General features: G+C 35.9%; 1 protein-coding gene across 1 annotated transcript; it reads right to left on the reverse strand.

The window, feature by feature from the left end:
- Positions 1–740: 740 nt before the first annotated feature.
- Positions 741–25074, reverse strand: LOC142343007 (uncharacterized). The gene is made up of 8 exons (XM_075394688.1): positions 25018–25074; positions 24218–24386; positions 10732–10899; positions 10324–10346; positions 9962–10221; positions 3909–4096; positions 1630–1847; positions 741–1023 (listed from the first exon to the last, which is right to left on the reverse strand). The coding sequence occupies exons 1-8, from the start codon at positions 25072–25074 to the stop codon at positions 916–918; spliced, it is 1191 nt and encodes a 396-aa protein (XP_075250803.1). The 3' UTR covers positions 741–915.
- Between the last annotated feature and the right edge of the window lie 39 nt (positions 25075–25113).

The raw sequence follows: 25113 nt of genomic DNA on the forward strand, positions 1-25113 counted from the left end.
AAACAAATACAAACATATATATACATATACATATATATATATATATATATATACAAACAAATATATATGTATATGTATATGTATATATATATATATATATATATATATATATATATATATATATATATATATAGATACATATAAATAAATATATATATTTATAAGTTTAGGAATCCTAAGTTCTAAGTATAGGAATTAACAAATGAACGCTTGAGACAAGATTGGGGAGAAAAGCATCCAGATCGAACCACCCAAAAATGAACTTGTGATCAGATTTTATAAGCTCTTCCTTCTTAATTCCTCTTTTTCATTCTTGCTATTTTTAGTTCGTCCAATTTTTAATTCTAAATATAGCTGACACGCTGTCAGGAACTGGTTGCAATTGTTTTTATATTGTTGTGGCCGCAAAATGAGAATAACAAGACCTAAAAATAACTAAGACCAAATTAAGACAAATTGTTTCTTTGAGATTGCCACCGAAAACTTACGCGTAAGTAAACAAAAATTACGCTAGGGCTAGCCCAAAGTGGTTATAGTCTGATGGTTCTGGTACAGAGTGGTCAAAGTCAGCTGTATCTGGTCCATAGCGTTTTTTTGGTCTGTTTGGTCTGGACTCCCTTCCCTTGATCCAAGTCTAGCTCTCCCATAACTGTTTTCAGGACCTAATCCTCGGTTTTCTAAGTACTGATAATAATTGGGGTAGAATTACGGGAAATGTTCACAAAATGTTTTCTATTCTATTTCTAGGTTTTACTGTGTACTAGTTTATCGTAATTTACAAATTTTAACAAGATATTGACAATTGTGTTACGTTTTTTTTATATACAATATGTTTCTAATAAATTAGATGCACAATTAATGTACCGTGGAATAGATAGATCATAAGTCATTCTCTTGACAGCTCCTCATATAGTTTCATGTTTCATCGGGTTCAGGCTGGAAGAAGTTGACACTATTGTTGCATCTGTTGTTTCCATAGATTCTGTTCATTCTAATTTCTACTTTGAGAGCCTCATTTTCCGCCTAGAACACGATATCTTCTCAAAAATATTTGTCATAAGATCGAGTAAAACTGCCGGTTAGAATAGGGATGTTTAACTTTATGAGATCTTTCAGGGTTACTTTCCGGGTTTTCACTTATATATTGAAAGTGGCCCTCGCTCTCAGTTTTGACGTGCTGTTTCAATCTCGTATCAGTTCTCGATTACTGAAAAAAAATTCGCTCTAACTATGCAGCGAGCGGAGTAAGCTCTGTACATTACAGAATATCTAACAATTTAGCTTATTTATTTGCAATTGAAGATCAAACCTCTATGAATTTTCTTTGACATTAGAAAGTGTTGAAAATGTTTGCCGAGAGGTGACTAAAAAAGTTTATCATTTTGATAAATCCAATGACTTGATAAAAAGTTCTTGTTGTGTAAAACAAATTTTTTTTGTGTATGATCTGATGAGAACAGTTCTTATAATGTAGGAATTGTTGGGAATAGTTTCTTATAAGATGTGACAAATGTCCTGATCTGACAAGAAGATGCATCTCATTACAGCAGGTGAATAGCAACACAGTTTAGTCAGATATTTGCAGAATCATTTGCAATAAAAAGTTCGAAACCTTTCCGGAATACTCACCTCCAGTGCATTGACCCTCTCAGACAAGAATGCGCGATTCCTCTCTCCGGTATCGAAATCCAACTTCAGCCTTTCCAGTTCTTGTCTCATGTGGTTCTCCACTCTCTTGGCAGTTCTGTGTGCCTCCTCGGTGACTGCTTGTTGAGTGCCAGCAATGGCATTCAAAGTCAGGTTCTCATCCACCAACTGGTCTATCCGCTTTTGAAGCTCTATCAAATCTGAAAGAAAGCGACGTGATAAATATTTATTGAATAACTTTTGATTTTTAACTGCTTCAGAAAACGAAAAACATAGCAGGACAAGTCCTGACGTACAATTCAAAGAATTTTCATTCACTAAACAAAAAACTAGACCAAGAAAGAAAGGACAATGAGTGAATTGGAAAAACCATTTCTAAAAAAAATCAGATAAAAAAATATAAAAAAAAACAGCAAGTCAATGTCAAAATGCCGCTAGCGAGAACAAAAACCGCTAACGAGAAATGTAAAATTGCTTCTAACAAAAAACTAGCCCTAGAATGAACTATGAATGGATTGGGAAAACCATTTAGAAAAAAAATCCGGTCCAAAAAATTGAAAAAATAGTAAACACCAAAGTGAAATTGCCGCATGTGAACAAAAAAAACCACTAGCGTGAAAGCCAATTTTCGTTCAAACGCCAGTTTTCTCACTCTATTTTAAAATTAGAGCAAAAAAATTCACTCCGCAAAACCACTCGCTTTTTCGCTCGATTTCCTGTTTCGGCGTGACCAAAATCACTACTCCAATTTGACTTCAAAAATTATAAGAATGTGTCAACAGATCTTAAAAGAAAGCGCCCCATTACAATTCAAATTCTTTGAATTGTAAAAAACAAAACCCACTTACCTCGGGCGAATTGCTCTCAAAACGTCCGTCGAACGGTTGACTTTGTCAGTAGCTAGCTATGGTTTACTGAGGCTAGCATTAGTTTAATTAAAGGGGCTTAAGGTGAGCGCAGGGGGTGCAATTGGGGGCTGATAGGAGGGGCAACAGTGGGGGGAGGGAACGTTGGGAGGAGTTTTTTGGCTGCACGGGGCTCTTAGGGCCTGAACAATGTGCAGGGGTGGGGATTGGGGGGGGGGGTATAGTGAGAGGGGGCTGATGCGTGGGGGGGGGGGGGTCAACATATTTAACATATTCACACCATAAGTATAAGTCTCTAAACATTTTCACTGAATCGTTTAATCGGTTACTTGGAGAATAGTGAGCTGAAAGGCTCTAAGAGCAGTTAATCCGGTTTATTCCGGTTTTTGACAACGAAAAGTCAAATGAGTCTGACGAAAAATCGGTCAAGAGAAAAATCACATAAACAAGACCGACAGGACTAATATAATTGCTACAAACTTCGTTCGAGAGAAATAAAACAACTTAATTTAGGGCGATAGGCAATAAGTTAATTTAGAGCAGTTAAATTAAATCACAAAATTTTCAAAAATGGGAACTTCTCGCAGATCTCATTGATATGTTCTCAGAAATTTGCGACAGTCCGGTGCACTTGAAACAAATCCAAAAAATATGACAAAAAGATTATTTTTTTCGACTCGAGAGAAGAGTGACATAGCATGGCAAAAATGGAATTAGGCTCCTTTTAATTTTCATTCAACTCAAATGTCATTTGTTCAGTGAGCTGTTGTGGGGTACAGTTGTTTTTTCGCAACTCTTTAAATTGCAGAACCTTTAGCTTTTAATGATGCCAATTTAGATAAGAGGCAAAGTTTTTTCCACTATTAAATTAGATAAATTTTTGGAGTTCTTACAAAAAACTATGTTTTTCGTTAACAATTGGGGGCGGAGACCCGCGAAATGTCCAACAGAATGAAAAAGTCAAAGCGCGAGTCGAACTATTTCACAATTAATTGCGAAAAAACAGATTCGTGTCGTTTCTTAATTAGAAAATTTTGTATGACCTTCTATGATTACCAGTTATCACGCATATCAAATATGACCTTGTACGACTACCGGGAAAATACAGTCAAACATTTTTTTGACAGCTTCGTCTCTGTGCATTTTTTTGCAAATCATTATTGACAACTATTACACGAAGAGTGCGTTGTATGTTGATTGAATTTTTGTATGATCAATTCAGTTTTCCTGGAAACCAGAAAAATGTTACATGACCTTGTATAATTAACGGCAGTCATATATGACCTAATGATTAGCAGGAAATTTGTATGATTTGTACGAACACGTGGTTCATAATTCCTCAATCTCACACCTGGTTGAGTTTCGGATAGCAAATTAAGGTTTAGATATACTAACTGGATTTGAGACAGGTCTCCCTCTCTTTCAATTTCTCCAATTGACATTTGAGTGTCCCTATTTCCTGTTTTGCATCTTCTAGTTCTCCCATTGTGTCTCTCAGACACCTTTCTGTCTCGCACAGTTGCATACAGATGTTCCTGTTCTCTCTCACGCAGTTTTCTTGATCACGTTTTATGCAACCAAGCCTGAAATGACAGAAGCCTCTTCAGAATCTTTACAGTGAAAAATTTTGGTCACTAACGAACAAGTCATATGATTTTGCGAGCACGTGACTGAGTTTGACCTTTAAGCGAGCCTTCATCTGACAGAAACATAGCCAATCTTTAGTCTGAGATACATAGCCAATCATTAAATATTTTTGACTTCATTCTTCCAACCCTCCCAATTTATTTGGGGTATAGGATGTTTATATCGGCTCTACTTTTTTGTTCGGCTCTACCAATTTTAAGCCAATCGGCTCTACCAATTTTAAGCCAATCGGCTCTACCAATTTTAAGCCAATCGGCTCTACCAATTTTAAGCCAATTCTGCGGAAATATACAAAACTGACCTGGTTGTCTATGAGATATATTTTTAAATTTGAGTTGGGGAAGATCAGGTTTGGGGTCTTTGAACAATTAAAAAGTATTTGAATTCTTTCAGAAAGCAGTTTAAATAGCTCAAAAGCAGTTCCGATAGAATCAGGAAGAGAAAACATCAAAAAATTAAGCAGAAAATTGAGTGTTTTAAAAAATTCAACCCGAGTAAATTAAATCCCGTTTCAAACGGTTTGTGATTATGCCAAACGGAGGAGGCATTTAGATAATTGTTACTGCAAGTTACATTTTTCATATAAAGAAGTCTCAGTTGAAAATATAAGCGCATTTTTAGAAGGATTTCATCTCATTTCTTAATAAAAATTGATAACTTAAATGAACTTTCTTAAAAACCGCAACTGAATTTCTCGCATGTTACTGCTCCAAGCCACATGTATTTCTTTTTCTTTCACCAGGCATGTAGTAAAAACATAGCGCGGAACAAAATCACTGCGAATGATTGATTTTTGAACAGAGAATTTAGGCTTATGTTTTAAAACGTGACAAAATGATTTTTTTTGCTGCAACAGAACGAGTACAGATTCGGTATAACCAGGGCTCATTGAATGATCTCTGATGGAGGTTACTTTTAAACCTTTTTTAAAATTGAAAAGGCACATTGAGGCATTAGCAAGTTGTTCCAAACTGTTTTATGTTGGTAAATATAGCTTCGTTGAATCATGGAAATATAATGATCAACTTTGACATATGGGAAAACAGCAGGTAATTGATTTACATATGAAACAATAGTGTTTAAGAAAAGTATGATTTTTATTATTTCATTCTATTCATACAAACTAAGGTTGGAAAAAAACTCATAGATTAGTATAAAAACATGAACATTATTCGAGGCTCAATGATAAGGAGTTGGATATGGGAGATCAGAGGTTCTTTTTTCATTTTTTGTCAAATAGATTAATGATTATTGAATATGTAGAGATTTTTGTTTATGGGTGATCAGAGTGGACCATTAGCAGAGTGCAAACTAAAAACATAACCGACTAACGTCGGGCGAATTGCTATCAAACAACCGGCGAGCGGTTGGCTCTGTCAGTAGCCAGCCACGGTTTAGTGAGGCTAGCTTTAGAATAATTGAAGGAGAGTAAGGTGAGCGCAGCGGGGGTGCGCCGCAGCGGGGGTGCAAAAGTGCTTTGGGGGGACTGATGTGGGGCCGGTGGGTGGTTGGGGTGTGGTGCAATTTTCTAAGAACCACCCTTCACACCATAAGTATAAGTCTCCAAACAGTTTCTGTTAATCGCATACTTGAAAACTAGTGGGCTGAACGGCTCTAAGAGAACTTAATGCCCGCTGGGCGCTACCTGTTTTTCCAGGTTCTGACAACGAAAAGTTAAATGGGTCAGACAATGAATAGTCCAGCCGCATAAAAGAGACAAACGGGGTAAATTATTTGATACAAATTGCTTTTAAGAGCAATTAACAATGATTTCCTAAAAAGTGCCTGATAAGTCATTTATGGTAAAAACATTTCTACAATTACTCATCCTTATTGAGGATCAAAGTTGATGACATTACGCCACATAGCAGCAGCTGAAGTGCGGCATCAACAAAGAGAGAGAGAGAGAGAGAGAGAAAAAGAGAGAGAACGAGAGATAAAACGTGAAGCAGAAAGAGAAAAAAAGAAACCCGAACCGACAGAAAGAGCAAGAAAGATAGGAATATTTTCCATGATAGGATTTGACTCTTCAATTTCTTGTTTTTTAGCCTTGTTGATAAATATACCATACAGAAGAAAACTGAAAAAAGGCCAAATTAAAAACAAAATATTCATCTTTGCAGTAAAAAAAACTTATAAGCTCTGTCAAGTAGAGGAAATTCCTGATTCTTCCTTGATTCTTGAGGCTAGAGAAAACTAAAAAAATGCCAAAAAATTAAAAAAAAAACCTAAAACTTTCAAGAAGTTTTTTAATAAAATTGCTTTAATTCGTGATATTAAAATCTTGAAACAGATTCCAATACATCTATAAAATATACAATAACCTTTAATTAAACCCTGGAGGAACTTCCGTGGCTCTTGAGGCCAAAAAAACTTAAAATTTCCAAAGACTTTCTAAAAAAAAAATTTTTTTAAATGCAAGCTTTATAAAAAATTGCAAAAACTTGTAATATTGAAAAGTTGAAAATTAATCCATGACCAAAAAAATTATTCCAGTTTTTTTTTTCATTAAACCATAACGGAAATTTTCTGAACCTTGAGGCCCAGAAAACCTGATTAATGACTTCTAAATGTCAGAAAAATTGAAAAAAAAATTGCAAAAATTCTCGAAAAATTCTAAAATTTGTGAAGTTTAAATCTTAGTTGGCAAGACATTCCATTACATCTGGAAATTGTACAATAACTTATTTTCAAGCCTTAGAGGAATTGCTAAAATTTGTGACATTAAAAAGTTGAAAAACTATTCCATGGCCAAAAAAAATTTGTCAGTAAACTTTTTATCCATTATATAGGAGAGGAGGTTTTTTGGCCCTTTGTCTGGAAAGACCTGAATAAGGAAAAATAGATGTCACAAAATTTGAAAAAAATTCCTAATGCTAAAAGTCGAGATGTTAAAATATTGAGACCATTCTTTTACCACTAGAAACTATGCAGTAACCCTTTATTAAAACCTAGAGGAGGTTACTTGACACCTAGGGCTATTAAAAATTAAAAATTGTCAAAAATTTTCAAAAAGCTTGAAAAAAAATTGTGCAAATTAGTATAAAATAGCGTGTTTTTAGCAAGAGGTTGTTCGTCCGTATCTACAAACGGGGGGGGGGGGCGTGCACCGAGGGCTTATGTGGGAGGGTGATGCAACAGTGGGGTTAGGGAGGGTAACATCGCGCGGGGGTGGGGTGGGGGCAATAATGTTCAACAGTGGAGGTGGTGTTCAACCTCTAATAACCACCCTTCACACCATAAGTAGAAGTCTCCAAAACAGTTTGAGCTAAAACAGAGCTGAAAATCTCTAAGAGCACTTAATACCCGCTGGGCGCAACCTGTTTATCCCGTTTTTCAGGACGAAAAGTCAAAAGCGTCAAATGAAAAATCGGTCAAGCGAAAAATGGCATAAACATAGCTGGCAGATTGCCAGAAAATAGCCGCAATAGATTCGTAGATCGGCAGTCTAAAAATAGTAAAAAAGACAGACCAAAAAATTCGTCTTTTCATTGAAGGCTGATCTGTTTTATTTTGATTAAAAGTCTGTATAAGTTATTGCTGCCTCTATTAGCTGGTCTCAAATAACCTTCATTTCGAGTGACACACTCCCATTTGACCTTATCTCTTTGAATTAAAGTAAATAAAAGTCAATTTCAAAGTGAGGAAGTCATTTTTGTGAGTGAGGTAAGTCAAGTGTGACCAAAAACTTAATCACGCGCATGAACAAAAAAACTCGCTCCACTAAGAGCGAAAAATGACGTCACACATGCAATTCAGTTGAAATTACATGAACGAATGAACAAAAAGTGGCTGTGACGTCATATGGTCGTAACAAAAATCATGACGACGAAATAAAAAAAACATAGCAGGACAAGTCCTGACGTACAATTCAAAGAATTTTCATTGGCTAAACTGAAAAACTAGACCTAGAATGGACTTTGAGTGAATTGTGAAAACCATTTTAAAAAAATCAGATCAAAAAATAAGAAAAAAACAAAAAATCAATGTCAAAATGCCGCATGTGAACAAAAAACCATTAGCGAGAAACCGAATTTTTGTTCAAACATCGTTTTCTCACTCTACTTTAAAATTACAGCGAAAAAAATTCACGCCGCAAAACCACTCGCTTTTTCGCTCCATTTCCTGTTTCGGCGTGACCAAAATCACTACTCCAATTTGACTTAAAAAATCATGAAAATGTGTGAACAGATCTTAAAAAAAAACATAGCCGGAAGAATTCCGGAAACGACTCGAAGTGAAAATCTATTTAACCACCATCCCGCTACTCATCAGAAAAAACTTGCTTCCACTAATTTATGATTTTCTCAAAACCAAAACATAAAACAAAAAGTAAAAACAAAAAAATCAAATCTGTTAACATATTAAAAAAAATCTGATCAAATTTTGTCATAACTTATAACTTGAGATCCTGAAATAACTATCTCTGCCAAAATTACTTCATCAAAACAACTAGTACTTACTAAAACCACTTAATTGAAAGTTTTAAAAACACTTGAGGCCAAATTATGAAAAAAAGCTCTCAAAAACAACTTGCACTAAAAAACTGGAAAAAGTAAATTTCTTAATATTACAAAAACATATAAATCCAAAGAAAAATTCTCCTCAGCCATTAGGGGAACCAGATGCTCGCAAAACAATAGACAAGCCATAATAGCCCATGAAACATGTCTCAAAAAACAGAAAAAACCCGAAAAATTGCAAAGAAAAAAATTAAGAAAAATAGTTCCAATTTTCGCCATTTTTTGTCATATTTCTCAACCAAAAAATGATTCATATCCAAAATTGCCCATACTTATTACTAAACAACTAGAACAACTATTATGAACCCTAAACCCCCACAAATGCCATAAAAAATTAAGGAATAGAAACGGCATTCAACAACAAATTCAACAAAAAAACTATAAAAACTAAATGAGTTTTTTTTATTAGTACAAGGAAACATAAAGCCGAATAAGGTTCCTTTGAAATTAGAGCAATGAAAAACTCGCACAAAACAATGGGCAAGTTATAATAGGGTGGGTAAGACACTTGTGTAAGATTAAAAAAAAAGAAAAACTGCAAAAAATGAGAAAATGGTTTAAAATTTCTCAATTTTTTGGTCATTTTTCCTTAGAAAAAATGATTTATACCAATAAAACTTTAGTCAATTGATATCTTACAATTCCTTAAGTAACGAGCTTCTATTCAAATCCGACTTAAAGCAGTAAAACAAAAAAACAGGTAAAAATTTATTAAATTTCGTCTAAAAATCAGCAAAACTGATCAAAAACCTCCAAATTAGCATTAAAAATCAAATTAACTACTTGCAACCTTCAATTCCTATCAAAACAAACCTAAAACTAATACAATATCGTAATCAAACCTCATAACCATCAAAAGTTGTAAAAAACTGCTTTAAAAAGCCGCACGTGAACAAAAAAATTCGCTCGCTTAGAAAAAATTTTTTCACACATCAATTTCTCGCTCTGTCAAAAACAGCGGTGTGAACAAAAACCACTCTCTTTTCGCTCCGCTCTTCACTTTTGTTCAGCACCAAAATCATTCCAAATTTTTTCACGCGTTTCATTTCCCGCTTCAAAATTCACTCCAAAAATTGATTAAAAAAAGGACTTCTCCAATACTCCTCTTCGAGTCGTAAAAAAAAGACAGCGCCCCAATACAATTCAAATTCTATGAATTGTAAAAAAACCAAGAGAAGGCCAATAATAGCCCCAGCTATCGCTGTGCGGCTATTAAAAAAGACCGACAGGACTAATATAATTGCTACAGACTTCGTTTGAGAGCAATTAAATACTAACTCTTCCTCTTTTTTATGAAGTAGGCATTCCATTTCGTCAATCACTCTATTCAGTCTTTTCACCTCTTCAAACTCCATCTCTCTCATTCTCGTCTGCAGTTCGAATACTTCCCTCTCTAGTTCCTCCCGGATACCCTCCCTGGACTTGAGTGCTGCTCTCAGCTCGTTTCTCTCGGTCTCCAACAGTGAAACTTCACACGAGAGGTTCTCAATGGTCGCTTTTAGAGCACACACCTCGGCCTCCAGAGCCGCGATTTGCTCCTGAAATTGCTCTAAGTTTTTTATTACGCTAATTTGAGTTTAAGAATTTTGAATTTCGCGTCAAAATTAGAAAGCTCGATATAGCTCAAGAATTTACGTCACCTCATAGTTGTTGCTTTCAGTATCTGAAACATTTCACTGAAATGGTTTAGTAAGATCAGTCATTTGATTGGGATTTTTGTCAAAAGTTTTGGGATCTTCAAAGTTACCATATCTTCCTTCTTTTTTGAATCTTTTCTTCAATGTTTTCATAATTTCAATCGTTCGTAGTATAACAATCAAATGTTTCATTTTTGTATCGCGAGTCGAAATATGAGAACATTTTTGCGAATGATACTAAAAACTTTCATGAATCATTCGCAAAATATTTTACGTTCCGTTGAAACCATAAACAAATCTTGAAAGAGTTTTTGCAAGACTCTACATAAGTTTTGACTTCTATATGCCGCCTGCAAGATCTGCATAACAGCTGTGGTTAAACAAAGGAGAATTAAACAGGTGTACACTAACGTGCAACAACTTGGAGTGCATCTTTTAGTCTCATTTCCAACTCATGCACTGTGTCATCGGCCTCACACAGTTCATTTTGCAATGAGTGAAGTTGTTTGTGAAGTCTCTCGTTCTCACACCCCTGCGAGTCCACTTGCATGCTGAGATGCTTAATTTCGTCTTCTGCCTCTGAAACGATTTCATCTTGAACACGTACCGGTAAATGTTTCATGGCCTCTGACAAATTGTGTAACTTTTCAAAGATCTGCTTCTGTGTCGAATTAATCGCACAATTCCATCAAAATTGATCAATAGCCTCATCTCGCAGCTCACAATTAACTTCAATTCATAACACAAGTTAAAAGTTGAGTTTGAGGAAATCAATGATTACGCGGGGCGAGAGAGAATAGTTATCTCATACTATTCTTGTAAGTTCGTTCAGTCGAGCTGCACTCTCATTGGTTTGCTTATGCATTTTTGTTTCATTTAATGCATTAAAAACGGTGTACGGAGTATTTTTAGACAAAGCGTTTAGCCGACAAGAAAAAATGAGAAATTTAGCCGACATTGTTATTCTAATTAGTCAAAATATGTCATTGGTCGGTAAATCATTGTTTATTGTTAGGTAGACCATTATCGTTGGTGTGCGGTCAGGTGGCGTTCCACTCAACATGGCCGCACTCCAATTGGCAGGGGAGGAGGAAAGAATCAACCACGGATAGTTCTTGCATCCGTTAGCTGAGAAAACGTGCCGTTTTATTTGTCCGCTTGAAAAATGCCATTTTAAAGTGGCCGATCACTGCGTCATAATGAATCAATTTGCTTATATTACGTGATTTTTGACTGTAGATTAAAATGCACCGTTGACCAATAAGGCATGCACTAATGAAAAATCAAGAAATGATTGCTCGCATACCGGGTCGAGGCGTCACCGCCGTTCAACGTAAAACTTTGTAAGACAAGCGGTGAATGAGAAAAATTTGTATGATAAGCGGTGAATGCGGTGAAATTACATCAATCAGGCGGTGAATGCGTTGAAAAAAAAATTATCGGTGAATTTAGCGTTGAAATTACATAAGTTCACCGCTTTGAAAAAAAGTGTCCAAATTATGTGAGATAAGGGGTGAATGCGGTGAAATTACATAAATTCACCGCTTAACTTAGTTGTGAAATAACATAAAATCAGTGCTTAACTTAGTGGTGAAATAACATAAATTCACCGCTTAGAAAACGCTCTGAATTGTTTTTGTCCAACAAAGCTAAGGTTCATTTATTACGGACGGAAAATTTGCCCACAAATAATAATAAATTATTTTTTGAAACTTATTTTTCCGCGGGATTTGAGTGATCTTCTAAAACTTTTTTAATTTTGAAAACTGATTCTCAAGATAACAAACTCGAACTTTATCGATTGAGTACAAAAATATTATCAATTACTAAGACAAGACTACTGTTATAAAATTAAAAATTTGCAGTTTCCAATAAACATAGAAATGAATCATCGTAGATTTTCTTCATAGTTTTTTGATGAAGTTTTTCTGAACTACAAAATGCCAATTTTTTATGTACATTTACTACGCTACATTCTATGGTGCGCAAAAAACATTTTAAATCTTACTTTTTGATTAATAATGGACAGTAATGTATTTGTCACAAAAATGTGTAGGTTTATTTGCAAATAAGTTTTACTTTTGAAAAGAAATTTTATAAAGCTTTGATGTTCATCATATCCAAATTTGTTTAATTTGTTTGCATTTTTGCAAACTGAATGACTGTTAGAACTCTTATAAAACAAAATTCCATTTTGTCACAATTTTGTTAGACGAAAAATTATCTTGTTACATTCTTGTAAGAATAACCGTACAAATCTTGGAAGAAAAATAAGGAGTCATCTCCATTTTACGCAGAGATATGCGTTCAAAATAACGCTTTGTTTTGAGACAAACACTTTAGTACAAAATCTCGATCTATCCAGCAGAACTGTGACAGAAACGGTCACAGTGGTAGTAGAGAGCAGTGACCACCTAATGCCTGATTTTCGTTGGCCAATCAATATCAGTGGTACGGTATTCCTTCAGTTTCCTCAATTAGCTTCTTCAATAACCCAAAAAAATTTGAGAATATTCTTTTTTTCATGAATTTTACGAAACTACTTGAGGAAATTGCAATTCTGGTTCCATAATTAAAGCGAGAGATTTTTGTGCAAATAGTTATCCGTGAAGCTTTCTTTGATTTTCCTCTCTCCATCTAAATGACAAGTTGTTCACAGAGATGAAAAACTTTCACTGAAATTGTTAGATAATTTCGATACGGGCTGTATCAAATGGATCTGATCTAAACTCAAAAATTGGGCGTAATGACCTAGCCCAATTTTCTAAAACTTTGTTTCGATTTCGCAGGTCACCGACAATTCATGAATCTTATTACTATCTGACAGCAATGCCTAATAGTTATTTCAAAACATTAAAGAATTTTTTAGCATATTTTTGTCATGTGAAGATCGTGAAAGTGGAATTTTTTGAAAAGAATATATATTGAAACATTATTTCGGAAAACAAAAGTTCAGAAAAAGTTCTTTCAAGATTCGAATCACATTTTTAAAAGATTTTTAAATAAAACCATTTTTTTTACCTCTCGGCAAAAGATATCAATCGGCCATAACTGACAAAGCAAAAAAAAAATCCAGGTGTTGCCAGTGTTACTGCAACCTTCAAGAACATGATGATTCAATTAATTCGTCAAAATTGCAACAATAACTTTGACCCTTTTGTCCAGTAATTTGAAACTTAGATGTACTTTTTTTAACAAATGAACAGACTTTATGAATTTAATTTAATTTTTTTTTGAAACCAAGAAGGAGCATGAGCACACACCAGGACTAAAACCAAAGACTACGACGTCACCCTAGAGGAAGAATTTTTGATGGCAGACGAGTCAACCAAAGAGGAGGAGATTTCTTTAAAAGGGTTTCAGACGTCTCTTGACCAAGAAGGCCTGACACTTTTTTCAGTTACAGACGTCACCAGCTGATACTTGCCCGAGGTTCCAGACTTCACCAGCAGATACTCCCCCGAGGTTCCAGACTTCACCTCAAAAGTTTCTTCCCCGGTTAGGTGTATCGAAAAAAATGATTTTTTTTGCGGCAAATATCTCAAAAACATGAAAAAAGTCCCCCGACGAGTTTTTGTTGATGGTTTACGAATGAAATGGCCGTGAGAAACTTCATGTCTGCAATTAACGAAAAAAAAACACAAATGGGACAAAAAACCATAAAGCGTTTTTTGCAGACAAAAAAATCAAAAAAATTTTTCTGAAATCGTCGCAAAAAATCTACATGAAAGTAAAATTACTAGTCGAATAGAACACTTCAATTTGAACTAATGTCAACTTTTTTTTGGTTGCACTCTTCATTTAAAAATTTTGCTCAAAAAAACGAAAAAATCTCAAAAATGTTTTTCTGAGTGACAAAAATCAAAAACCGTTTTTCTGACGCTTTAATGAAAAATTTTTAATAAATCCAAAAAACTTACTGACTGGGCCTCCTCAGTTAGTTAGAAAACAAGCTTCGAAGTTAGTTTATTGACTTTAAATTTTAGTAAAGAGGCAACTCAATATTAAAGAGGCAAAAATTGCTTCTCTGACTCAAAAATGAATTCAAGACACTTTTTTCTCTTGTTTCGATCAAAGCGTTTTATAGATTCAAAAAACTTATTGATTGGGCCCCATCGGTTTGTTAGAAAACAAGCATCAAAGTTAGTTTATCGATTTTGCATTTTAATAACGAGGCAACTCAATATTGGCAAAACTGCTCGGCAAAATTGCTAAAACTAAAACACATTTTCCGATTGTTTTAAATAAAACTATCAACAGATCCAAAAAACCTTTGTTTGGGCTGCTTCCGTTTGTTTGAAAACTAGCTGATATCTTTTTTTACCCCCTTTGCAAAACTGCCAAGAAGCAGCAGAAAAGTGGCAAAACTGCCTCCAATAAAAATACGTTTTTTCTGACGTCTTATTAAAAATGTCAATTGAGTTCTAAAAAGACCTATTGAAAAAAACCTCCTCACTCAGTTTAACACAAAACAACCTGAAATTTTGTCAACCATTCTGCGATACCGTGAAAAACGGACAGAAAATTTTCGGAAACGCCTCTTCCAAAAAAACTTAGGGAGGGTTTTTTTGTATTCTTTTATAATAGTTGCATACTACTAGCCGCGATCCTAGTTAATGGAATAGTATGTATTCTTAGGAAAATTCGAAAATCACACAGATTCTGTTCTCTTTTTGTGCACACTACTAGCCGCGCTTAGTTAATTAGGTAGTATGCACTGAAAACACCTTATGAAGAGAAATCAAGAAAAAGATATGAACTAGAAAATCAAAAGCTCCGACATTATTCTTCACTGAGAATTACTCACAGAAATAATTCGTTTGAGTTGAAAAACTCACAAGTCTCTACTTTTTGAACTGCTGTCTCAGAAGTTGACTAAAGAAGTCCCTTTTCCCCTTTGGTCTCAGGAGTCACCAATCGAAGAAGAGTGTGTTTCCTTTGGGTTGCAGTAGTCATCAAAGCGAAAATGAGCATCTCATAGGTGACGGAAAAAAAACGAGGAAAATATAGCAGCAGTTTAATGGTAGCAGTTGTCCTTAGCTTCAAAATAATTGTGAAACAGACTTTTTTTGGAAAAGAGCCTCAAAGTAGCGCCAGCATTTAAACAACCAGTCTTCTCTGCATATCTGTAGCACCATTGCCTGGTTGCACCATAGTTTAATTTCTCGAAGATTTATCTTCTTTTGCAGAAGTTGCAATTAAGATTTGGTTTGTTAGGGTTTTTAGGTTTTATTTTATCTTAACAATTAACTCAAAAAACGGAAGCACCCTAATAAGACTTTTCTGGTACTTGATTGTGTTTGATGAGAAGAGCTGACATTTGCAGAAGGATTGCTCAGAGGTCATGTATGTTAAGAAATTGTAAGAAATTATTTGGTCCTGTTCACTAAATCAACGGTACACACGCGCGAACGCTTGGCTTTTCCTTTTTCAAACAAACTTTTAGCAAGATTTAGCACCACAAAAAACACATGTAGTACTCCTTTTTTTTAGTGAAATGTTGCATCGCTACTTTTTGAACAAAAAACCTACGCTCATTAGCCTACATAACGAGAGAAGGAATTATTTACCAAAAAAATGTCGCTCCGTTAATTTCGAGCAGTTTTTTTTACGTTTACTGCACATAAGACAGAGGAATTACGATTCGACAACAACCTGTTCATCAAGATCACAAAAGAAATAAGCCAAAGTTACAAAACGTCCGGAAAATTTCAAAGAGTCTTAGCTCAAAAGGAGATATATGGTTGAACTCCTACAGACTACAGACATCCGATGAACAGAGAAAAAGCTTCAGCTTTCGCATTTTTTCTTTGTTGATCAACAAAATCAAGGAGAGCGTTGAAAAGCTGAAGATAAACCACAACAGCATCAGAATGGAAAATGTAAGCTCTAATGGCGTAAATTCAGTCAAGAAACGTCACTCAAACTTCACCTCTTGTCTAGTAAAATTGGAAAAAGAAGTCAACAGTCTCGGAATTGATGGTCAATTGAGATAATCGTCAACTCGAGTACTCGTTGACACCAGTTGGGTCTCACAATTATCAAGAAAAAAACTCAAGTCGCAGCAATCGACACCGGTTTCGCAAAAATCAGTGAAAGACGACATGACACCAAAGAAGTCTGCCATCGATGTCTCCCCTCCAGTGCCCCCAAGTCGGCAAAAACATCGTTTTTCCTTCTGCAAGGAGAAATCACTCCCAATCTCTTCTCAAAATTTCTTTGGAATAACCGACAAATTGCTCAGGATACGACAGAGTTGGTTGAGGATCGGTAAAAGACTCTAAGAAAATTGAACACATAATCAATCAATGTCGTTTTTAGCAGCCCGAACAACAGCATGAACACAAATATCCGGAGTAAATCATTAAGACAGATTGATTTCAAGTAATCCTCAATCTTTAGAAGACATTGTTGCCTGCTTCAATTCAGCAACCAACAACCCTCCATTCCTTTGAAAAAGACTGTTTCCGTATTTCCTGTTGAATCTATTGGTAATCAGCGGAGATAACACACTCATCAATAAGAGAATTGCTTCGTAGATGTTAGAACGAACTAAATATCTTCTTTCCTTTAAACCGCAAATCAGAAGGTCGAAGACTGCAATGACTTGCGTTTGATTTTCAAAACACACTCCATAATAACAGCTCAGCTGACAATAACAACACAAAACAAATTTCAAATGGACTCAGAGAAAATGAGCAAATGCTTCAAGTTCATTCAAAAAAGAAAGCAAAACAACGAAAAAAATCACCGTTCCAAAATCACATCTTTTCGAAAACTGTAGTCACATTCTTGTGCAAATTGACAATAACCGGTTTTAAACTGCTTGAAAAGTTTGAAACACCACTTCTACAGATTTTACAGCCAATCAAAGCCAAAATAGCGAGAAAATTGTCTCAAAAATGTCATTGCCCATGGTGGAGAAGTCAAACAATTCTCAACAATATCGAAACCCACAATATCCAAATGCAGTTCATTTTAACAATTCACTTCAAACACAAAAAAACAACTAATAAAGACTTTTCCCCTCCAATACAAAATTGAACAACACTGATACCACCGTCTCTAATTGTACACGTCACAACTATTTCGTTTCCCACCTACCCCGGAAAAGCCATTTAAAAAACTTCCAAACAGCCAACTGTCCTCCTATTGCTTAACAAGTTAGTCAACCAAACATTTCTGAACTCAAACGAGTTTACAAATCGGTCTTTTCCTGGAAGTCAACAGTCTCAGCCACAACCTGAAATACAAACAGAAGGAACCCCGCTTGAACACAATCGTAATTTAAAAATCACAAACTTGAATTCCATTGAACTTCTTCCAATAACAATTCCAAAATTCTTTGGAAACTCAGTGAAATACTATGGGGGGATAAAAAATTTTTCAACCTTTTCCACAATCATATCACTCTTACAAATACGAATCGTATAACATACCTTCAATATTCGATCGTAGGAAAAGCCAAAGAAAAATACTCAAGATTATTCGTGCGACCCAGCTTTCTATCTGATTGCTCTGAAAGAGCTTATGAATATCACTTGTGGGCTCCTAGCATTGTTGTGAATGCTTTGAATGACCAATTGGAAACCTGGCAGACAAAAACTGATTGCAACAAACAGAAATTTCTCTCCTTTGCTTATTTTATCAAACGGTTAGTGCAGGCTCTTGATTATTTAGGCTTCAAAACTGACTTGCAAAACTCAAATTGATCAAAAGGGCAATTGAAAAAATTCCACATAATATTCTGATAAATGAAAAACATGTACAATCACAACAATTAGAAATCAACCAACGCTGTCTGATTTCGAAAAGTGGTCTGAAGTACAGGCCAAAAGGTACAACAAAACGAACAGAGAAAAAGGTTTATTAGCCGTTCAATAGTCTGAACACTTTCAAATAAAACAATAAGAACATTAGCAGAATTAACAACAACACTGATAATAGGAACAGTAATGCTATAAATCACTTTTCCAACAATTCACGAAACCAATGGAAAAAAATAATTGCACTCAAGTCGTCCTGAACACCAGCATGTTCGACCTTCTTTTCTGCTGCGTAAAGATGATGATCAATCAAATAAGTCGTGCAATTAAGTCGTATCAAAGCCAGAATAGCGAGAAAATTTTCTCACAAATGTCTTTGCCCATGGTGGAGAAGTCAAACAATTCTCAACAATATGGAAACCCACAATATCCAAATGCAGTTCAATTTAACAATTCACTTCAAACACAAAAAAACAACCAATAAAGACTTTTCCCCTCCAATACAAAATTGAACAACACTGATACCACCGTCTCTAATTGTACACCGTCACAATCATTTCGTTTCCCACCTACCCCGGAAAAGCCATTTACAAACTTCCCAACAGCCAACTTTCCTCCTATTGCTTAACAAATTAGTCAACCAAACATTTCTGAACTCAAACGAGTTTACAAATCGGTCTTTTCCTGGAAGTCAATAGTTTCAGCCACAACCTTAAATACAAACAGAAGGAACCCCGCTTGAACACAATCTTAATTTAAAAATCACAAACTTGAATTCCATTGAACTTCTTCCAATAACAATTCCAAAATTCATTGAAAACCCAGTGAAATACTATGAGGGGATAAAAAACTTTTCAACCTTTTCCACAATCATATCACTCTTACAAATACGAATCGTATAACATACCTTCAAAATTCAATCGTAGGAAAGGCCAAAAAACTCAAAGCCAAAAAGATTATTCGTGCGACCCAGCTTTCTGTCTGATTGCTCTGAAAGAGCTTATGAATATCACTTGTGGGCTCCTAGCTTTGAAACCTGGCAGACAAAAATTGATTGCAACAAAGAGAAATTTCTCTCCTTTGCTTCTTTTATCAAACGGTTAGTGCAGGCTCTTGATTATTTAGGCTTCAAAACTGACTTGCAAAACTCAAATTGATCAAAAGGGCAATAGAAAAAATTCCACATAATATTCTGATAAATGGAAAACATGTACAATCACATCAATTAGAAATCAAACAACGCTGTCTGAATTCAAAAAGTGGACTGAAGACTACAGGCCAAAGTGTACGACAAAATGAACAGAGAAAAAAGTTTATTAGCCGTTCAATAGTCTGAACACTTTCGGATAAAACAATAAGAACATTAGCAGAATTAACAACAACACTGATAATAGGAGCAGTAATGCTATGAATCATTTTTCCTAAATTCACCAAACCAATGGAAAAAAATAATTGCACTCAAGTCGTCCTGAAAACCAGCATGTTCGACCGTCCTTTCCGCTGCGGAAAGAAGATGAGCAATCAATTAAGTCGTGTAAGAAATGCAAAGGCACTCACATTCTACAAACTACAGCCTCGAATATCAGAAATGTTCACCGAACCAAAGAAATGAAATTGTGGGCAGAAAAAATCTTTGCACCAATTTTTTTAGCAACAAACATTCTAAGCTGTCCTGTCCGTCCACAAAATGATGCAAAACATGTAAAAATTTCCAACAACTAACTTTGCTAGCGGCCCACCGCTGCTTTCTCGACAAGCAATTCCAATCCAGCGACACAAAATCTAACAAGCCAGTAAACCCATCCATCCTTTCAACAACAAAATCAAAACAAAAGTACTGAAACGGTCAAAAGTAAAAAGAGCCAGCAAACAAAATAGGGTCAGACGTTTTCTGGTAAACAGCAATCACAACAACATGTAATCAACGTGCAAATATTTGATTTCATCGACTCAAACCCAAAATTTTAGCATCAACCGGATTACAATTTATTTTCCTGAATGGTATGAACATCTACAAATACTACCAGTTTAATTTGTGAGAAATAAAGTGTTTGATACCTATTCCTTGATCGAACCCAGAAGCCAATTCACCTTCCTGCTGGATAAAGTTACCAGCTTTCCTGATCTTCCCTGCAAAGCACAAGCATCCAAAATTCTGCAGTACCTCAACACTGAACATGAAATGCCAGTTTAAAACTGTGAGAGTAACTCTTTTTGACCAAGTCAACCAACCTTTCAGTATTTGAAGAGCATATAGCAGGCCACTTCTCAAAGTATCACCCGCTAAAGTTCGTGAACTGAATCAATTATGCGACACTTTCAAAGAATTTAGTCACATATATATCCCCAACATAGCCATCGAGGTGCAATAGGCGCCCTCCTTGGTGTCAATACGTTTGCCTTCACGCACGCAGTTAATGTAATCTAAAATAGGAAAATTGTCCTTTTGGCGTTAACACTAGGCTTGGTTGGACTCTCACTGGAGAGTACGAGCTCTCTCATAAAACAAAGAACAAAAACAAGATTCAGGGCAACCATTCGTTTACAAAGTCTACCGGAGACATTGAAGAAGAACTAATGGAGGAATTGGTTCAACAATTCTGGAAAATGGAAGCTGAAGTTACATTACCCAAACAAAATGAAGACAGCTCACTGGAAAAATAAGCAGTGTTAAACAATGTAAAACCCAATTCATCACAACGGTGGAAGATATCAAATTGGCCTTCCTTGGAAACCTGTGAAATACTCGAAAAAACAAGAAACTAGAAAAAACTACTACAAAAGGATCCAATTCTTAATCAAAAGTACAACCAGACACTACAAACAGATTCAATATAGTACCTTACTCATCCGCCAGTCACTAATCCAAACAAACCCTGAAGAAAGAAAAGAGTTTCCAACACAGCATCAAAGTTTCGCGGTGAATCACTGAATTCAAATCTTCTAACTGTTCCCAATTTGCTGAAAAACTTAGTTGGAGTTTTGTTGAGATTCAGGAATGTTTATGCAGAATGCCTTCTGACAAGAATAACAGTCTGAATTTCGTTTGTTTTGGATGATAGACATTAATATCTGAAAATTCCAGTTTACTAGAATAATCATCGGGGCCACATGTTCACCGTTTTGTGCAGTTTAAGTGATTCGTAAATGTGCGGAAGATAAAAAAATTCAGTTTTCAGCCAACTTGAACGCCATTAAGCACACTTTTATGTAAATGACTACATCGGGTCTCTGCCAACAAAAGCGGTAGCCAAAAAATATATTTGACAGACAAAACATTGCTTAAAAACTGGCGGCTTCAGTTTGACAAAAATTATTTCAAACAGAACAGGGGTTATCGCTGAAATATCAGCTGATGACAAAGAAGAAAAAACCAGATAATGAGAGCACTCGTTCAAAAATGAAACGTAGCAAATGACAATTTTCGTCCTGTTTCCCCTACAACAATTTCCCAAAGATGCAGCACTGTACACAGTAAGGAACTTATTCAGCTCAAAATCTTCAGCCTAAGATCCCCTCGACCTGTTGACTCCTCTATCAATTAGAATCAAAATGATTCTACGGCAAATTTAGAAACTTGGAACATGGGATAATTTGAATACATTGGAACTACAGAATATCCTCCAGAAAGCTCTAAACAGCTACTTTGCCTTGCCAGAAATTCTAATACCAAGATCTTTTTATAATTTGATCAAAACGCAACCAGCCAACTTCATACTTTGTGGATGCCTCAATGTCAACTATGGCAAACGTTGCTTACTTTAATACAACTAATAACCAAATAGTCAGCAACAAGCCTCTTTTCTCACGAAACAGTGCAAAGTCGCTCCCAGTTAAAAAATAAGCGCGCCAAAAATGGAATTAGAAGCCGCTGTTATAGGAAAGCGCCTTCTAAATCTGATCCAAAAAGAAATGACCCTGATATTCAAACAAACTTTTCTCTGGTCCAACAGTCATATAGTTTTGGGCTGGATAGCCTCAAATAAGAAGCAAAACAGATTGCAAAAAGTTTATAAAATTTCTTCACCCAAAGAATGGCATCACAACTCAACTTACCTCAATCCCGCAGATCACGAAAATCAGGACCTTGCGACAAATTAAACTCAGCAGAAATGGTTAGAATCACCCCAATTCTTTTGCATAAGCGAGTCATGTTGGGATGGTATAAACAAACTACGAGCAATATGAGCTGCAGTCACGAGACGTCCCAAGAGGCTTAAACCTTTAGTCGATTCGAACAAGCTGTCGTGGAACAAACTTATTCTGACATTTGCAACAGTATTCAACCTAATTTATCGCGCATAAAAAAGCGAATGAACAATCACCTGTACACAACTGAAGTTGTTCAATCATAAAGAAATTATCTCCTAAAATTATCGCAGGAAAAATTTTTCCACTCTGTCTTTCACTTCTTACAACGTGGAATCAAACTGGATTCCACGTGCAAATACGATGCCTGATTTCCTTGTTGGATGAGAACGGATTAATTAGATTTTGTGGTCGACTGCAGTATGCACCAACGCAACTGGAATTGGGAAAACGTCCCACCTTTTTGCATGCCAAGGAGAAAATTGTTCTTTTGGACTTGGAATGTGCTCATCAAATATGTTTTTACCAGTGACCTTCCTAAAGCATTGGCAAACATACGACTTCATTGTTTCTTATGTTGACGGTTTCACAAGAAGAATATTCAACCAATTATGGCACCACTGCCTGTTTTTCACTTTCCAAGCCTATACAACGTGGAAATTCAGCCCTTCATACGGCCCTCTTTTTGGCGGTGTCTAGGAGCGTTTAATGAAAACCGCCAAAAAAAGAACACTTCTTCTCATTTTAGGATCAAGAAGACTGTCTTTTTACACATTCTTCACAATCATGGTGGAAACAGAATCAATCCTCAAATCGAGACCAATGACTAACGCTGCTGAGCAACTTGACAACAAGGAACCCTTGACTCCAATGTTATATCGAGCTTACCTTCAATATCTTGCCACCAGGATAATTTGGAGATCAGCAACTTGCAATCTTGAAGACTTGGAAGAAAACGCAGACGCTGATTAACCATATATGGCGGCGCTTGGTGAAAGAGTACCCTCCAACACTTAGCAGACGGTCAATTAGGCCAAACAGCAACGATCAGCCACTCAGAGTGGACAACATCATTTGGGTGCTGAAAGACCGAGCACCAAAGAATTTTTGGCCTTTGGGAAGAGTCATGAAGACAGCACCAGGACGAGATGGAGAAACACGAGTCGTAAAGTTAAAAACGGCTTACGACACGTACGTTCGCCCCGTTTTAGGTCTCGCGCGCTTTTTTTCGTAGTTTTTTTTATTGTCTTCGCTCTGGGTTTAGGCAACGTGAGTTACCCTTCTTCCCACAATTTGATGTTTTCAGCCTAAAGTTTCAGATTCAAATTCAAAGAAGATGACAGAAGACCTCAATCAACTGACGCCTCCAGAAGCTCTTGATACGCACTTTGAGCCCCTGCAACATGTTGCCAATGTTATTGCAACCTTCAGGAAAATGATAATTCAATTAAACCGCTAAAATTGCGACAACAACATTGACTCTCTTGTCGAGTAACTTGAAACTTATACGTGCTCTGTTAACAAATGATTAACTAGAATTATGTTTCAAAACACCAGGCTGGCATAAAGACCTTCATCCCAGAATAAATTTTGACGGTTGAAGCAATAGAAACGACGATAGGACTCTTTGTGCCCTTGGTGTGTTTTCGCTCACGCAATTCCCGGCTTGAAAAGTATCCAATAGCTTGAACCATCCTGTATTCTACAATTTAAGATTGAATCCAGTAGAATTCATATATTTTTGTTTTGCTTTGCAATAATCGACGATTTGATGTATCAAATGTGTTTGTAATAGCATCTTACTAGCCTCATTTCTTGTGCCATAGTGTTCTTAAGTATGTTAGTTCAACAAGAGAATGTTTGGTACTAAGAATGTTTGTATTTTTGCAAAAGGGTAACAGAAGACGGTTGCATTTTTAAAAGACTTTTAAGAAAACCATCCAATTAATGACAATTGTTCTATTTCAAAGGAACTCTACCGCGACTCCTCAGAACAGTACAATTACAAAATGACCGTTAATTAAGGTGTGCGGGGTACAAACTGGCTCTGAAGTGTTGCAATTCTCTTTCAAAGCTGTCCTTCAGTTCCCTAGCTCTGTTCAGCTCACTCCTCAGCCTTTGCTCTTCCTGCTGTCGCAACTGCTGTACATTTTCACTTCCTCCTCCTCCTCCACAACAACAACACAAGGCATCGCAAACGGCCGAAGTCGTCTGAGAAAAAGAAATTTGAACTCTTAACTTCGTTTACCAGATAATGCTTGCATTAAACAATCGGCATGGTGGCAGAGTATTTCAACTCATCTGAGGTTGAACTGAACCAACTAATTGATGTCTAAGAAACAAAAATGAGCAGATAAGTTGAGGGTCTTAATCAAAATTGCGACATTCCAAAAATGGCCTTCCTGGGCCGAGCCGCGCACCCGTATTCCTCCATTTTTAATCTAGAATAAGGGTGTCAAGCCAATTCCACTCTTAATTAGTAGGGAAAAGAGTGTAAATTTGAGGAAATAACACATTTTTACATCTTTAGTCCACTCTTTTTACAAGGGTAGACAAGGTAAACATGTTGTTTTACACTCTACACTCTTTATTTTTCGGTAAAATCCACGGCCTGGATTATCCCGATGACCAATTTCAAAACTTTGTATTTAAACCCTTTTCAGTTCACTTCGAATAGATGGCGTGATATGCCAAAACAATATTTTCAATTGTATTTAAGATATCTAACCACCTGGAATTGCAAAGAGAATCTACCGAAGGTTGAGAATCAATTCTTGGAAAATGAGAATAAGCCACTCAAATTATAGATTAGAGGTAGAGATATTTCAGACCCCTCTCTTACCTGTAGGCATCTGTTGAGAAAAAGAAAGCAAATTGCCAAAAAGTTATGAATAGTCATGTTATTATTATAATTGACACAATTCTGTTGGATTCACGG

Source organism: Convolutriloba macropyga, chromosome 7, assembly GCF_964194025.1.
Source record: "Convolutriloba macropyga chromosome 7, txConMacr16.3, whole genome shotgun sequence".
Classification (NCBI taxonomy): Eukaryota; Metazoa; Xenacoelomorpha; order Acoela; family Convolutidae; genus Convolutriloba; species Convolutriloba macropyga.